At 39.5% G+C, this 18,072-nt stretch overlaps 2 protein-coding genes across 4 annotated transcripts; both read left to right on the forward strand.

Moving 5' to 3' along the window:
• The first annotated feature begins 303 nt into the window (after positions 1–303).
• On the forward strand, positions 304–2,442 carry LOC110042882 (myc proto-oncogene protein-like). The gene is made up of 3 exons (XM_020748265.2): positions 304–427; positions 557–1,110; positions 1,371–2,442. The coding sequence occupies exons 2-3, from the start codon at positions 570–572 to the stop codon at positions 1,961–1,963; spliced, it is 1,134 nt and encodes a 377-aa protein (XP_020603924.1). The 5' UTR covers positions 304–427; positions 557–569; the 3' UTR covers positions 1,964–2,442.
• A 3,231-nt stretch (positions 2,443–5,673) lies between these two features.
• LOC110042738 (uncharacterized) lies at positions 5,674–10,238 on the forward strand. 3 transcript variants are annotated; one of them, XM_020748110.2, is made up of 3 exons: positions 5,674–6,059; positions 7,312–7,859; positions 8,835–10,238. In XM_020748110.2, the coding sequence occupies exons 1-3, from the start codon at positions 6,037–6,039 to the stop codon at positions 9,257–9,259; spliced, it is 996 nt and encodes a 331-aa protein (XP_020603769.1). In that variant the 5' UTR covers positions 5,674–6,036; the 3' UTR covers positions 9,260–10,238. The 3 variants fall into 3 exon arrangements, with proteins under 3 accessions (XP_020603769.1, XP_089146069.1, XP_089146068.1); XM_089289943.1 differs by lacking the exon at positions 5,674–6,059 and adding an exon at positions 6,366–7,194; XM_089289942.1 differs by lacking the exon at positions 5,674–6,059 and having other exon boundaries at positions 7,201–7,859.
• Positions 10,239–18,072: the final 7,834 nt, after the last annotated feature.

Here is an 18,072-nt window from a genome sequence, read left to right on the forward strand (position 1 = left end):
CTTACTGAGTTGAACTTTTCCGTTTGTTATGAAAGCAAGTCATTGCCACCTCTTGATAGCAATAGGCGAGTTTATTGCACCCGACACGTCCTTCTCTTTGCTTCTCTGCTGCGCCTTGAAAAAACAAATACTCTGCACACTGTTCCCGCGCGCGTGGTAATTTATTCCAAAAGGAATATCCTCATTCGTTGAACGCGTAGGTCTCGATGCGTAGGAGGCAAGTTTAGTACCCAAGCCGTCGCATTGTTTGGTTTTGAATGAATGGACTTGAATTAGCGTGAAGTGTGAAACTTTTCGCATTTGGTCGCTGAGCGTAGTATTGGTCGTTTCGGAGTGTTCACTGCCCAGTGAACAGTGCCAGATTTGTATACTTCGCTACAGTGAACAGAAGCTTTTACGTATCAGTGCCAAGTTTATCTTGACCAAGGTAAGGGACTGATATTGTTCACTGTCTTGATGACTGGTGATTTTGATTGAAAATATAGTTTTTACTACACACACAATCACGCGAAGTCATCATTTATGACTCAACACTAATTCAAGTTTGTCTCCGTAGTGTGTTTAAGAACATGGCTCTGTCGGTGAGTAGTCTTCTTTTGGAGAGCTTCAGTAGCGACTTCGACCCTCTTCAGCCGTCACTTTTCAAGGATTTAAGCGATGATTCAGCAGACGTGAAAACCAAGACCAAAGAAGCAACGGATGATCTATGGAAGAATTTTTCATTTCCGCCGACGCCACCGATCTCACCGGCTTGTTCGCCCCCGTACGCCACAACCGAAGAAGCAAGGGAACAGCCAGTTTGCCATGGCCTTGCTGACGAGGGACTCTCTCTAGATGAAGAATGTTCGCTGTACTTCCAAGCCGGTGACCTCAAGGATATATTGATCAAAGACTGTATGTGGAATGGAGCGGCGTTCGAGAAAAACGTGGACAGGAAACAGCGAATGCATTCGAAAATGGAACGCGTGCGTCTTCTGTGCCAGACGCCGCCTCTGAGTGAGTCAGCCGCGAGGATTTTGAGCGTGGATCCGTCAGAGATCTTTCCGTTTCCTCTTAGTGCTAGCCCGGGCAGTGATCTGCGTGAAAGCATCGAGGAACAATCGGATTCCGGTAGGTATAACAACTTATTAGATAAATAATAAATGCTGAATCGCTGTGGCTGACTGAATCTTGTTCACCGTGTTCTGCGATCTATGACCGAATCTGACACTGATCCGCTGTTCCTATTCATTGCTTCGATTTTGTTGTGTGTGCCCTCCGTTCCAGGGTCGCGACTGTTTCAAAAATATTCTTGGTAAATCTTTTCTCTGACTCAAGAAAAGAGTTAAATTATTTTCTAACATTCTTGTTTGTTTTTGCAAACTTTATAGAAGAAGAGGAAGTCGAAGTTGATGTTGTTACTATAGAAAACTCAAGCAAACGAGACCAGGAGGAAATCCAAGAAATAATCGAGCCCGAAAGTGAGAAAATTTGTGCAACAATCGACGAACCGAAGACGAGTCAAGCCTGTTCGGAAATATTGGGCTTAGAAGACCAGCAAGACGCTGACGATGACGACGAAAAAACCAACTTCGTGGGCAAGATAAGAACACGTCGACACAGGAAAGTGTTATGCAGTGACGGATTAAATTACCGCGATGGAAGGAAACTTGTTAAGAACATGAGCAGCTCCGGTGAAAGCGACGAGTCCGAAAACGATAGTGAATTCACACGCGCGACTCATAATGTCTTGGAGCGAAAGAGAAGGAACGATTTGAAAATGAAGTTTCAAAAATTGCGGGACTGTGTACCGGAATTGAAGGACAACGATCGAGCACCGAAAGTGTCGATTTTGCGAAAGTCATGGGAGTATATAAGTCAAATCAAACAAGAGGAAATAAAACTCCTGGCAGAGCTGGAAAAACAAAAGAAAATTAACGCAGTGTTGTTAAGAAAGCTTCTGGCTATGAATCAAACGAACTAGACACTTTTTACAATAGGACGCATTACTTCTATGCCGTTTTATCCACTCCCTACAGAGTAGTTTTTGAAGTGCCTTACTGAGGGAACGAGGTTTTTTGAAAATGTTCATTTGATTTTCTTATTATTTACACCGGCCCGGCGCTTTGGTCTTCGAAGCGTAAATTATAATGAATTAACAATTTTGCTGTGCAACGTAATAGTAACGCGAGATTTTTTCAGACGAATTGAGAACACACTTACGCGTAGCTGAAATGGCATAGCTAAGTTGAATAGACACACAGTTAGAGTTAATCTTGAAGATACTGATTGTAAATAACGTTATAATTGTGCTGTTGCAATGCGAACCGAATTTAAACCGGCTTTGTACACGCTTGACAAAAGCATTAGAATTTCATGTAGAGCGACAGCGCAGTAGAAAGCACTATTTGTGGTAGAAAAGCCACTAAAATCACGAATAAAAATCAACGTTTCTGCTTCAAACTGTTTATTGCATGGTGAGCTAAATACTTCAGTAAAACGTTGGTGTTTTTGTCGAGGAAACGTAAGAGTAGCAGGGTCTTTTGTTCCGGCCACTCTTCCATTCAAAAGCGATGACACTCCTCGAATGAATGAGCTGCACATTTGCATTCGCATGTTGACCCAAGCTAGCCATAGACTAAACTGCATAAATTACAAACCCATTAGCCTATTACCTGTCTTGTGTTGCATTGAATTAAAACTGTTGGGAAATACAAACTAATCGCTTCCAACGACTCGATAAACCGCAGCGTCTGTTTATATCATAACATAAATTAGTGCGCAAGATGACTTCATGCCATAGTTCTGAAACATTTATAAAGAGAGAGAAAAGATAAACTTCCCTTCAATGAGAGACTGTATGTTTTTACATGTTAGACGTCGCTTAGTTTACATTTACGCTTGACCTTAACAAAGATGCGATGAAGAATTTTGCAAGTTGATTGTTTGGCAAAGTATTGGCGAAAGAAAACATTAAAAAGTTGTCTCTTGCGAGAAAGCCACCGTTTCATTTAGCTCGCGCGCTCTCTACTACCTGAAAAAAGACAAACTTATATTATAAATTTATAGTTAAAATTCAAATTTCAACAATGACTGTCTACTTTTTTTTTATATATAAAACTAAATGCTTTCTCCAGATGTCAAAAAACCGGCGTTGTGCGTAAATATTAATACGTCCATCTCGTTTGACATTGAAAAATTTCTTTTCCATTATAAGCTAGCAACGCTTCAAAAATGAATTAAGCAGGCTATTAAGGTTTTTTCAGCAGAGTTTCACACATTTCAGAACAATTTGAATTCAATCGCGAAAATTGGGCAATATCTTAATGAATTGTACAAGTTAAACAGGAATCAAAACTTAAAAATTGTTCTTTCACGTTCTTTTCTGTATCCGTTTCTTGCTAATCATTGCAAGAGATCAGACTTAGCGTCCGATCAAGCGAACTGTGTGTATTAATTATGCTCAGATGAATAATTGCAGTTTTAACGTTTGTAACACAAAGTCGCCCAATAACAAAGTTAATTTCTAATCGGCAGGGCAGGCGCTACATCGAATTTGAGGTTGGTCACCAGACAAGCGCGAGCCAATTTATGGGCGAACCATTTCATCTTGGCTGATTTCCGGCCATATTGGAAGAGTGTTTACTCTGCCAGTAAGTAAAGAGCTTCCAAGGATTGTGATGCAAATGTATTTGAAAATGTTTGAATCTAAGCAGGTGTTCGGTTGAATGGTGCAAAAATAGATCTTTTGTTTACTGCAGCTGCCCTTGGCTGAATTTCACCGCTTATTACACAAATTACTGCTTATGCTTGAAAGATTATCTAGCTTTATTGGTTTAGTTTCCATTGCGGCTTTGTAGCCAGCGAGTTTTTTAGGTAGAGCCTTAGGTATTTGTAATAACGTCCATTTGAACGATTTTAATTTCATTTGTCTAGCTCGCGATAAATACCGCTTGCGTAAGATACAAGATACATTGATATACGGCGCAATAGATTCCGCAAAAACCTGCCGCACTCAAAAATATGTACAAACAAAGAAGTCGTTTTTTCTTCCTTTTCTCGAGGTCTTGAAATGTATCGATTGTTGAGAAGGGCTAACTTATATTATATTAATTTATTATTATTATTTTTTAAATTTTCGTTCAATTTATTTTATATACTTTCCTTTTTATCGAGACGCTGGAAAATTGTGCGGAGAAGCGATTGTCTGTTCATACCACAGATGTTTTGATTAATAAAGAAATCTATACATATGAAAATTATTCAACACTTAAGCAGAACAACTGTCTCAAATCCACAGGTTGCTTTTATGGCATGACCGTACACTCCAACCTAAATTCCTTTAGTTTAACTCGCTCATTTCTTCCCCTGAGAGAGAAAACCTTCTTAAAGCGACAAACATTGCCATTTTTTTGATTTTAAGATTTTTACTTTGAAATATCCAACTTCAATGGTCTTGAAGTTTAATACGCCCTAGCAATTTCGTTAACTTTTAAAATTACATAACTGCGGCTCGTGCAGTTTTAAAAGTTCAATTTATTTTCGTCGAGGATTTCATCGAAACGTTTAATTACAACTACTCAGCTCTGTTGAACTTACATTAGAAGAGCATGACACCATCCTGTATATTGCATGAGATAAGACTGATTTGATTCATTTATTGAAGGAAAATAATAAAATATAAATGCACTAAAGTTAGCGATCCTGTATTTCCGAAACGCGAATATTAGCATTGCGCTAAGCTCTCGAGTAAAGCTTAGAGAAGATTGTTATGCTCCAGTTAGCAAGGACCAGCTGCTTCTAAAGAACGACTTTAATGCCCTATTCAAGCTGTCACTACGTCGTGTAGATAATTTGCTTCCCGCGAATAAACATTTGTTCTTCACTATAGCCTTTCGCAATAAAGAGCGCGCGCGCAATTTGCATTTGAATGGTTTTCATTTAGCTTGATTGACGGCGTCCTCCCCGCGCGTGCCAGCCGTGCGACAACAACTGCAAACAAAGGGTTTTCCAAATCGGCATCAATGCTTCGTCCCCGGAGGCCAAATCAGACGTAGTTATTATTCTCGGAGCTGGCGAATGCAATTGTTGCGGTTAATGTTGGGACCACTGCGTTGTAAATGCTCTTTTCTCTCAGAGTCATTTCGCCCACAAAAGACTTCGGCTTGACCTTTGAAGCGAGATTGTTGTTTGTTGTCCTAATGCTAATGTCTAAAGCTAGATTGTTTTTGGTCGCAGTGTTTGCGCAGGAATCCAAGCGTCTATTTGTTCAAAAGTTAAAACGGCGTTTCTTTTTCAAACCCCATAACTCCATCCCTTCATTCCTAGTCCCAACCTGCTCTTTTGGCGGGAAATTTAGTGCGCAATTTGTGGTAGATTTCAGCGCGTGCCGCGGACTCGACACCATAATCATTAGTGGACTAATTAGTAAGACACGCGCCGATACATCATTGACACACGAACAGCACTTAACACCCCCCGAAAAATTACCAAATCTTCAAAATTAATGGAGGTACTGCAAATATTATGTCAACTAAGCGATGACAGTACCGGAAATCTCTGATTGTTAAAGGGGTCGATTTTATCACTCGAGTAAACAGCGTAAAGGGTTAAAGTCCATCGGCACGCACAGGACATAAGGGCGTTTACCCCTACATAAAATTCTGCTTTGGAAAATAACATCAGTTTTAGACCTTAGTCAACCCAGCTGAGATTGCAGTTGTTTGAGTTTGGGCGAACTTCACGCTCGTTGCTTCAATCATTTTAGCTGCTCTCTTTGAAAATTGGGTGTGTCGGGATGTATTTTTGTCAGTTTCAATTGTTTTCGTAACCTCTTGTGTTAATCCTATTCATATGCAAGCAGGCTATGAGCTGTTAACCTCTGCAGCCGGTCTGTAGATAAGTGGAGACGTGATTAACACTGCGATAAATCTCGAGAGCTCGTTTATAAGACGTGTGCGTCGTTCATTAGACATTATAGTTGGAGCTATTAAGGGTCGCAAGCAAGATTTCACAGATATCCACCTTGAGGTTAACTTCAGAGACCAGACCAGCGACATGTTTGCAGCTACTAGTACTTTGTGAGTATCGGTATTCTGGTAATTTTCATAATCATGTAACAGCTTCAGTATGTTCTTTGTCCCGATTGTATCTGCGTTCAGAATTCCCGACGCCACACGAGTCGGTCCTGTTGTATTTTAGAAATTTCACACAAAGTTTCGACATATCAAAACAATTCGGCCAGAATTTGTTTGTGAGAGTGAAATTCGTACATCCCGAAAGCGGAATAACTGGTTAGATTCTGTCTAAATTACCTTTCTGAGGTCGGTGCCAAACGCGCGCAACTTGATTGTAAAATGGTGAGAAATCCAGCGTGTATCCTTGTAAAAGAAAAAGAGGTACCGTAGCCTTTTTTTTTTCAGGGATCCAAAAAGTCATCAAAATATCCCGCTTTTAAATTACTGGTTTTGTTGGATCATGAGTAATTATTTCGATTTTAAACATCTGTTGGAAGTGTGAAAACTACCTGCAGTTTTCTTTTTTCTTTTTTCTTTAATTTTGATTTGCATTTGTCATAACGTTACACGTACTGCGAAAGATATTGGACATTCCAATGTCCTGATTCCCTTGGTAGCAGACTTCAATATTCGGTTGCTCCAAGATATGCAAGCTCTGCGTCTCATTGATCGCGCCTTTCAAAAGTGCAGTGTTCTCTAAAATATAATTTGGAAAAGATGCTGGTTATTTTTTGGTGCCATATATAATTGTTTCTTCGTCTAACAAAGGACAAAGCAGGTCCACCGACATTGATACGGGTCGTTCGCTTGTGAAAAACTCTAAGAAAACATGAATATTCAATTTTACGTAAATCATTCGAGTCCTTTATTTCAGTGAGGGTGACTCAAAAACCTGTAACCTACAAGTTTTGTTTGTCAAACCTCGCAGAAGAATTCACAGCTCACTGCACAAGTGAAAACCAAACCAATATTCGTTTCTAACCGATTTGCGACTCACACGCGTGTAGTCCACGCTTGGCACTCCAGTAATACGTGGGCCGGATTTTGATGACTTTATGCAAATTTGCCTTTTGTGATGTGATCAGTCCATTCATTGATTCAGTCATTCATTTGAAGCTTAACGTGAAAAGCGGCTGGTCTGTTTGAAAGCAGATTTTTTTCTCTTCACAAATCTCACCCGCGCTTGTCCAATCGCTTGGTACGTTGTGTTTAAGTAAACAGGCAAGCGTGCAGATTTCAAATCGAGAAAGAAAATGTGTACTTTGAATGGTGGTCAAGCGCATCCTAATAACTTGTACGTTTCTTCCAATAACAGACTTTGTTACGATATGTTTTTTGACGAGAGACTACGAGGCGCTCAACCCATGGACTCCTCTGCTCCCCAAGATGTGATCGTGGAAAGTATGTCAGAAGATGTTTATAACCCTAGCGACGATTTCTGGAAGAAATTTGCCTTACCGACGCCTCCTTATAGCCCCGAAAACTACCTACCCCAGACTGGCTGTACACGGAACTTCATCGGAACGAGGAGAAACGGCCTTCAAGTTGTTCCAGAACCGGAAGATCTGTCTTCGGACTTACCTCTGGTTCTGTCCGATGCTGAAATGGAACGGCTGACATGTAGCACGATAGATGACGAGTATATCTGGCCGGCGGGTGAGACCGACTTTGATCGAGTTGAATCGCAGAGGTTTCAAGGCAATCGCGTTGTGCTGTCGGCAGCGTGCGTGAATGAAGCCAGTGCTGAAATGGCGGCAGAACATCAAGTGATGAGAGATCTGCCTCCCTTTGTCGCTACGGTTGCAAACCAAGACCCCGCGCTTGGCCCACAACCAGTTGATAGGTGGCACCCACAGTTTTCAGGTGAATATCGCGCTTATTTCATTTAGATATCAAACACTACTGACTTTGCGTGGACTGAATCAAAGTACGTCTGGTAATTTTTCGACTGCGCAATTTCACTTTCGAATTGTATGACTACCACCTCCCCACGAGAGTAGTTTCATTGACTTTAGGAGCCCTTTAAACTTAGTTTGGTTTAGTTTCACAATCGGGAATAATAGGATCATTTAGTTTGCTTTTGTCGCATGTGAAACAAGAAATTTGTTTTTGAGTAGAGGAGCGCGACACATTTTCTCTTTGGATCTTAATAATGTAACTAGAGAAGGGGCTGCTTGTACATCACGGTAAACAAGCTGCGCTATGAACAAGTGACTTAATTTTGATGGCTGAGTCTCGTTATTAATTGAGTGTTTAAAATGCACGCTTTGTGGTTTTAAAGACGAAAGTTTTATTACTCCTTGGCTTTGTTTATAAGTTGTTTCAGATTTTCACTTCACACTTTGGCGCGTTTTTTAGTAAACTTTGAGCAAGTGATCAGAGTCCATCGCGACGTGTGGGACATATTCAAGTGATTTGGCGTTAGAAAATAACTTTACAAAAGCTTGAATCGAGATTAGTGTTTTCGAACATCTGATATTTTCTTTTTGTCAAATAGAACACACAATCTGTCCTATGACAAGCCAGCTTTTTGACTGGCCCGGTGCTAATTAAATCTATTTTTTTATTTCGAAAACAGAAACGCTTTGAACAATGGTTTCAAGCAGTTGAAAAGACTCGTTTTTGATTCACGATAAAATAAAAGTCTGTCATTCCACTATTAATTAGTCAAAGAGTATCGAAAAGCCCTATTTGCCAAATCTAGAGGCAAATTAGCGCTCATAACTAAGCTCGCGACATTTTAATATAAACTCAGTTACTCTCAATTTCATTTGTAAACTTTGCTCTGTCGCGCGAAGTATTTTAATTAATTTTGCGCAATTTTGTTTATCTCTGCAGTGGAAAATCCAGCGCTAAGGCTAGCTCAGCCAGCAGCGAGCGAGGAATTTATCCATCAACGGTTTGACTGCGCAGTGTCCAAAAAACCGCGCAAGTCGAGGAGATCAAGTCGGCAAGACTCTCCTCCTATGGAAGGCGACGATTCTGAAGACAACGAGACAAGTCGGGCGACTCATAATGTTCTCGAGAGGCAAAGGAGAGAAGATCTTAAATGTCGCTTCCAGTTTCTGAGAGACAGTATCCCCGAGCTCGAAGATAATGATCGAGCGTCCAAAGTTTTAATTCTTAAAAAAGCGCGGGAATACGTGCATCAGTTATTTTTAGAGGAGGAACGTTTACTTGCCGACAAAGAGTTAGAACGCCAAAGGCGACTTATACTTCTCGAGCGTCTTACATGCTTGCGGCAAGGTTATGGTGTGATGTGAAATGATCGTTTTGCAGACTTCTAGCTATAATGTTTTTTGACCAGTAATTATTTTAAAAGTAAGTAGCATCACATCGCCTCGATATGAAATAATTTTTTTTACATTATATATATTATTGTCATTTCGAAAAACGTGATTGAGGATCATATCAATTACCCAGATTAATACGCAGTTTATTGCTATAAAATAAACTCGATTGTTAGATATAATTTAGCGAGTTGCTAGTGACAAGTTAAATAATTGAGTGACTGGAGTTTGGTTTTAAAATGTCTTCCGACATCCAGTGTTTGCCTAGACAAATCCAAATCAAAGATTTCTCTCAATCAAATAAAACTTACAACTTTCCATCTAGGTCACTTTTAAAATTATCCTTACGTTCACGTTTCGTGTAAGTTATTTTTTACTTTTCTAACTCCGCGTATGACTAAAAGTAATTTTTCTTTCTATTTTGCATTTTTGCCGGTTAAATGGAAAAGATATTTGAAGAAATGCACCTTTCTAATACTTCTAACGCATGGCGTTACTTTTACTTTCATACAAAATTGAACACGAATGAAAAAAATATAGGGAGAATATAAACATCCATTCGTTTTGCAGGTACTAAGTAAAATGGGATAGAAAAAGGCACTAGTCATCAATGACGCATTTCTCATGTACATTTCAGTTGGAATGAAATCTACTTATCCTCGTGCGAAAGTTATCCGCATTTTCTTCCAGTAAAAAAAAAAGACATGTAAATTCAGTTTTGAGAAGTTCTGAAAGAGTTTCTCGTTATTTGTACAAAAAAATCCAAACAAACTGCTGATGTTAATACGAACAATCCACTGAGATATTTTTGTCCGAGTTAGTGAGAGGTTTTTTTAACTCACTGAAGTATAACTCGGTTAAATAACCTCTATTTGTGTGTAATCTGTATATGAAACAATTTTGTAATGAAACCTTAACGCCTTGAAAATAAACAGGCTTGAAAATGAGTAAACGTGTTGAGATGAATCTTGCCAAATAGTGACTAACTCTGTAAGACGATACAACAGCTTTGAACTAAAGGGGAACAAGTTCAACTAAAAACAATTTTAGAAACTGGTGAAATTTTGAAGCGAATTATCTCGTTCGTAGCAACTGGAGCAGCTAAACAATGTAATTAGGATGTGAATTGATTTAGTAGGATCCAACATGGATCTTTGTCATTTAGCATTCTAGTTTGGCTGAGCGCCTCGTAAACTCTCTGTCCCTCGCGTAATTTAGGCGCGCAACGAGCGAAATAACGAAGTCAGAGGTTGTTACAATGCGCCCAACTTTGAAAAATTCGAAATCAGATATGTCTGATTTTCTTTTGTTATTGTGAGAAATCAATATCAGAAGCGGGCTATCCATGAAGACAATTTCCAGATAAATCTCCCATATCAGGTTAACTGACGCTCAAACTACCAAGCGGACCGATTTTATCTTTGTATATCTACTGTGTAGAAACGTAGTGGTGCAATGGTTTTCAAATCTTCATTTCATTCATTTGGCGGAACAGTAAATGTTTAGAAGCCATAGCACAGCTGTCATTTTTGATATTTTCCCAACAGTCTGTGGTAAAGCTGTTTTTTAATGTGCCGTTCTGTACTTTGAAAGTGTCAACGCCCTAGCTTCGATTGCTTGCCCAATCTAAAAACGTTAAGCCCAGTTATGCTCGTGAAAAGCAAAAGTTTTCGAGTTTATAAACTTTTTAATTAACCAAGAGAAGTAATTGCGCGAGGGTTAGAGCCGCGCGCAATGAGCTTAGTGGTTGTAAGATCACAACAAGAAGATGAGATGGAAGCAATTTAAGTCAGTGCCTCAGGAGCAGCATAGTTTGTTTTCATTCTCCATCTTAAGGCGGCGAGGTAAAGAAGGTTTTAAATTAAATATAGTCTTCAGAAATTGTTGGGGTGCAAATCAAAGGTTTTGCACAAAACAGTTAATACTTTCACCGCAATAACTGGGATTACAGTCAAGTAATGTCTGTTTTGTAACATAACCGCGCCCAAGTTTTTTGCTTATATTTGATCGTAAGTTTAATCTGGTAAACTAACTCAAACCGGCGTCGTTGCTTTAATTCAAATGCCATAATCAATTGCCCGCCGCAAGCTTTTATTCTTTGACTTTTGTGAAGTGCAATCAAAACAAAGTTAAAACTCAGCTGACACAAACGAATGAAATGGACGATGCCATGCCCGTGAATCGCGTCGCACTGTATGGCAGGAAAATCGTTATACCGCAAACGAAAATATCTGTCCTCTTCAAAAGTTTTTTTTTCCATTAAGACTGGTATCTTTGTGATAAATTGCGCGCGCTACAAACGGTCTGTTGCTATTAGTTTCGACCCAAACAGTTTTTTTTTTTATTTTGTTTAGAAGCGCCAGGCGGGCAAAGCCAATGAAAATCTTTTGTCTTCAAACGGATGAATGCTTTTTCTGTCTTATTTACGGTTAGCTGTGGAAAACTCCAAATCTATAGCCGAAGATTATGATAGCTAAGCGCCACGAAAATGTAAAAACTTTACAGCAGTTTTGGATCCTAAGAGAATATAATGCTGTGTTCATGTGTATCCTTTGATTGACTTTGTGATGTGTTATTCTCTCGATGACAATCCTCTTTCTTTGCACACGTGTTCTCTTTGCTAATTATGACTAAGCAGGAACATAATTATGCGGCGAGACGGTGGGGTGTTTCAGATTAAATATATTTTCACCGACAGTTTTTACAATTAAATTTACCACGATGTTATGTAAAGATATTTACGCTGAGTGCAACAAATGACCGCGTTACCATGTGAAAATACTTAATTTAATGGACCTCATTCATGATGTTAAGAAAATCGACTTTATCAACATGCTTATTTAGACTTATCAGATCTTATACGTTGTCGGTATCAGCCCTTGCGTGTTTTGGCAGAATTTGTTTATCGCGCTTTCGTGTTTTCGGGATTTTAGTCTTCAATTTCCCGCTTAATTTATCAGGACGAATTGCGTGAGTCAGTCAGATTAATGAAATTGACGAACTCAGTTAAAACGCAGGGCTTTTAGCAAAGTAATCAAAATGTGTGACTAGTAGCAACGGTCTGATTTTAGTTGGCACGCAATATGTTATATGCCTTTGTTAAACAAATCTTGTGTTTCGTCTTTTGTATTTCAGCTGTAATTACCTGTCACGTACAAATGCTTTTAGTGACCGACATTTCTTTGGCTTTACCAAGCAATCAAAAAACCACAAAGGGACTCTGCAAGAGGAAATAAAAACAGCAAAGTCGCTTTTCTTACACATCGTCGATCTCTAAAGCAAAACTGTTGCCTCATTGTCGTTTTCTCTTTCTCCTCACGTTGCCATGTTAAATGTTACAAGCTTCTTTATATCTTTGTTGGATTATAGGGTTGCTGATTACCCAAATCATACTCACGCAGCACGGCACACAGTGCTGCGAAATCAGTGTTTGGTGGACACTTTTCTTCCCGCCAGTAAGACCATTGTGCTCAAATGGGTCTCTTATTAGACGGCGGGATAGGTTATTTGTATTGCAAACCTTTATGTGTGTCGCCTTTTATTGTCTTTGTTTGCTGGTACCCTATTTGTGCACTGTTTTACAATTTAGGTTTTTTTTTTTCACATACATAACTGATGTAGGAAAAATCAGCTTAATGCTATATACTGACTACAATATTCTGAGGTCAGTTTAAAAAAATAGAAACGCGCGCAAAGACGCAAACTAGACCGTTGGCGGCTCAGTGTAATCTTTGCGTGGCTTGCGTCTTACGCGCACTTAGGCCTTTTAGTTCTTTCATTAATCTTCCGACGTTGCAGTGCGTCAGGCTTTTGATGATACGAGAGATAACTCTAAAAGGGCATGACCTTGTAACAATCAAGTTAGCCTGGATGACGATTTTGGACTGTGTTTAAGTCACGCTTACTTTCGTGCCTTGGCAAGTTCGCAGACGCTATAGTATAGCAACGTACTATTTGTTTTGTGTTTTTTTTTTCAGTAATCCTCCGCAAATAATAGAAATGATACTGTTTGAAAAAAACAGTTTGTCATTGTGTTATGGTTGGTTTATTCTTCTAAGCCTCAACTCAAGTGTTTTGCGCTTTTTCAGCAGAAGTGCCTGTCAAAAATAGGCGGGAAAAACAAAATAATGCCTTCTTTCTCACGCAATGAGTTTTTCACTTTCATTTCCAACTGCGCACAAGATAAAAGTTGAAAAATTCACTGGTTTCACTTTCTAAAATATCGAAACAACATCACATAAAGGTAAAATTCCATTAGGTTTCATTGCAATGGACGCAAACTCGGGTTTCATTAACCATAAAAAATGCAGGACAGCTACAGCCGTATTGTACTGCGTCAACGCTTGAATCCTGTTGTTTGAATAAAATTCAAGACCTGGTGTCGCCTTGAATCATTCCATCATATTCGTAAACAAAGGGGAAAAAGATATTGTAGGAAGCTTTGGTACAGCAGAGACCCCACCGTGAACCTAAACGGAGTTCGAGCACTTTTCCCATTCTGTTAACTGACTAGTGATAATTTTGAAACTAATTTAATCCTAATGGTCAACAGAAACATTTACTATTCATTTAGCCACAATTAAATTTCCGCAACTTTTGAGTCAATCAATACACATGAGAAACTGAATACAAAACACATGAATTGGCAAGAAAATGTTTTAAGGGCCTGATAGCGATAGTTTGGTTATCCGCTTCTCTACCGACTAGCACAGATTTTTCAGGAGGCAGTGATAAGTTTACGTTCTTATTATAGGTTGCAGCAGAGATTTTTTGAATAAGTTTGTATTGCAGCTAAGATCGTCCCAGCTGCAAATCAAATGGCATTTGTTTTCTTAGCGAGGCTGTTCCAACCGATAAAGATACTTACACGCATAAATGAGCGGGCAAACGACTTTTTCTAGTTTGTATAACTGACTTAAAAGAGCGGTATGTTTTCGACTTGTTCAAGGATCGACATTTTCCTGGATGCAAAAATATTCACACAGAGTCTCGTAAGAAACAGAGCAAAGGATCATGAATATCTGCATTATTTTGTCCAATATAACCTTGTCTGGAGACACGCCTTCACTTAAAAGCGAAAAACGCGCTGCTTGAAACAGTGAATATGGATTACAGTTGCATCTTTATCCAGAAATGACGCCGCAGTCAAAACGTAAAAATGCATGCACAAAGGTTTGAAGGATGGAAAAGTTGCCAAAAGTATTGTCTGGCAAGGTAGTATGGAAAAGTGAAAGTAGAATTAATATATAGCTTAAACAAAACAGTCTAAAGAAGGCTATTAGCGTAACAAAGAAACGTAAATATGGATTTGATGCTTTGCCAACTGAGCTTTGTTCAGTGACGTGGAATTGGTTTTGGAAGCTCGGATTACTACTGGCACATCTGGCTTCACGCCATAGACAAGCGGAAAATGTATGTGTACAAACAAAGTGGATCCACACCATTGTTAACTAAAAGTGCGTAACAGTCTATTATATTTTTCTGATAACATTAGTTCCTTGTTTTGCAGATACCGAGAAGAACAAAACAAGTTATCGACTCGGGAAGTGCAATCAATTTCCCAGAAATAGCATTAAACGAAAAATAAGTTAATAACACGAATGCTAGATTTTCCAAAACTAAAACTTATTCAAAGCATGAATTCAATTTGCATTAAAAAAGTATGCTCAACACGTTGATAGACAACAAGTTATATGACGCACACAAGTCACGAAATGTTTTTCGATATATTCGTGAGCGCGTCTGGTCAAAGCCCTTCGTCAGAGAAACAGCACGTAACCTTATTAACTTATTTGATAGCCTGACAGTGCTATGAGAATCTTGACTTTAAGTGAGTAATTCTCGCCTTGTTGAGATTGGACATGCAAGAGCATATTTTGTAGTGTATTGAAGTGCTGTTTTAGTTCGGTTCAAGTGGCACCAAACAGATGCGGCACTCTTGTTTCTTTAGCAAATCCAAATTTGCGGGCAATCGAATTCTTCAATCAATCTATTACTTACACTTCAAACGAACCAAGCAACATCAAAGCCGAATTAATCGCTTCGATGCTAAGGAAAAAATGGGTAAAGGAAAGAGACGATCAAGTTCATATTGCTCGATTTGATGGGAAACGTTTACAAAAGAGACGCGGGCTAATGGCACTTCCGGTCTGTCAAGGCGGAGTTGTTTTTCAGTGCAGTCACTTCCTTAAGCAATGAATTGTATACATTTCTAAACCGCAGGTCAAACTTTGCGTCAAACCACTATTTTATGTAACTTGACTTGCACTTCCACGCATTGTTCAATGGTTGTTTATAGAAAGCGCTCGCGGGCACTGATTTTTAATTATTATCACCATTATCACTTCCTTGATCGCACAAGTTATGCCTTGGAACGCTGCCGATCACATCACATACGTAAACTTCCTATAGCCATTTCAGTGGTTACCTGTCAAGTGAAAGCAAACTTGCGCCAACATGAGCAATTTTTAATGACTTCGTCGCGTCTGTGAGGTTTACCTTGGAATCGCTACTAGTATACACTTCCTGTAACTGTTCAAGGGTTGGCTTCCAAGAAAAAGGAAACTCTAGTCAACAAAGCCACTTAATTACTCTGCGGTTTCTCGTTTCTATTCTGGTCCATGATTTATTATCGTAACCAATATAGTGATGTTATCTGTTGCGCTGTTCAACGCTGTTCAGCTCCTATTTCCGACTTCCCGTTTTACACAGGAACGAGAGGTTGGACGCGTTAAGCTGAAACACGTGCCAGGAATGGTCGGCAATCACTGCTAACACAGGGCGCAAAAGCTGGCGATCAATCTGTGCGGTCTGCTTTTATTAGCCGAGTTTAATCACATATCACACGGTTTTGCTTTAGATAACATTGCAGACGCACAAATAAAAAAAAAAGTTTCTCTGTTTAGCACTGCCTACCATGACGTCACCTAGAGATGCATCTTCAATAAAAGCACACTTGCACTTCACATGCTAACCTGCGGATAATGCGCCGTCTCTCATCATTTCTCGGCAGTTCAGAGTTTTCTGAGAGAAACAAACGCCAAAACTGTCTGAAGTAATGAGGGGCGGGTATATTCACATGCTAACATCTTGAACTGGAAATTGATTGTGGTCTGGAAACATGTGCAACATATGTATCTAAGCTTATCCGAGCCTCTTAATTATGCACTAGTCATTTTAAACCCCCGCCCCACCCCCACCCCTCACCTCCCCCCTCCATTGCGCGATACCCGGCGCACTTTTACTGTCAGTGAAATGCAGTGAAAGTCCCGTCTTGCGGGGGAAAAATTCAGAGTGAACTCTTTTAACAACTGGAGCTTTCACAGGCTTTTTTTACACCACTGAAGTCAAGGTTACTGATTTTTCCCCCTTCCTCTTCGTTTCTTCTTTTTCTTGCAGTCCATTGAAATATAGAATAAAAAAATCACTTAAAACACGGCAAATCAGTGCATGGGATATTTAACCTTTTGTTATCGATGGCTCCGAAGAGGCATGATACTGTATTTATTGTGCGATTGAAATCATACCTTCTTTGTTAGTTGTGCAGCCTCCATGTTTTCTGCGAAAATGCAACTTGAACCTAGTCTTCTAAAAGAGATCGTGAACCACGAGTGAAATCCCCGCCAAACTCCCGCTCAGCCATCGCATTTTATAGCGAAGTCGTGAAAAGAGGTGGATTCCCCGACTACCAAGGAACCTAAATCGAGTGAAAACGAGATGAAAACCACCGCTTTGCCCCGGGTATGGAGGGCGGGGGAGGGGGGGGGGGGGGTTCAAATGACTGGTGCATCATCCAAACAGTTTAAAGGTATGGGCGATGTTTTATTTTGTGTTACACATAGAGTTTGACTCTTGTGGGACAGCTTTCTCTTCCGCCAATTTCGACAAAGTAAAATGTGTGGTAAGCCATTTCCGAGATACCTTGTGCCTCTGTTTCAAAACGAGGACTCGTGCAAAACCTTTCATATGAAAATGAGATTGATTTGAATGAAAAAGAACCAGTAGAGGGAACACATTTTCAAGCGAATAGTTTTGCACGAAGACCCGTTTTGACATAGAGACAAAAGGCAACTAGGAAATGGCCTGTTCAAGGTTACGCTGTCCAAAGCCAAGACTATAAGCTGGAGCTTACTACGAGCAGAGCTTACAAATAATATAACAAACAGATTGTTTAATGACTAGCTAGCTACACGTTAAACCGAGTTTCACAAGCGACGCAAGCCACAAGAGTCCACACAGCCATACCATGCATGCAGGAAAGGAATTGCCAGGGTAAGCATAAAACAAATCTCTCTTTCAGAATAGTAGATTTTATGCAAACCTTTCCTTGTCTCAGGAGAAGTTAGAAAAACTTGGAAAGAAAATTTCAAAAACAACAATGTTTACAGACTGACAATTCTAGTAAAAAGAAGCTAATTTCGCTGTCTCGACTTCACAAAGACTTGAAAAGCTGTTCGTTCCTTGTCATTCATGTGTGGTTGCCTGGGATCGGTACACAAAAGACATGTAACCTGGTGTGTTATAAAAACTGACCTTTGTTATTTTTCTTTGGTTTCAAGTTATTTTTCTTCATTTTGACCTTTTTTCCGCTGACGTAAACGTGTACTACTCACGCACATAACATCTGTTTTTGTAGGACAATTGTTTATTCGATGGCATAAACAAAAGTTGGCTCAAGCGCTGTAAAATATCCAGGCATGGAATACTATGGAAAAAAAAAAACAGGAAAAATCTCAAACCAAGGCTGGTTTCTTGTAAACAAACCGAAAATGTTCCCGCTAGAGCTT

This window comes from Orbicella faveolata, unplaced genomic scaffold, assembly GCF_042242905.1.
Source record: "Orbicella faveolata isolate gen_17 unplaced genomic scaffold, um_ofav_v1 contig_2, whole genome shotgun sequence".
In the NCBI taxonomy this organism is placed as follows: Eukaryota; Metazoa; Cnidaria; class Anthozoa; order Scleractinia; family Merulinidae; genus Orbicella; species Orbicella faveolata.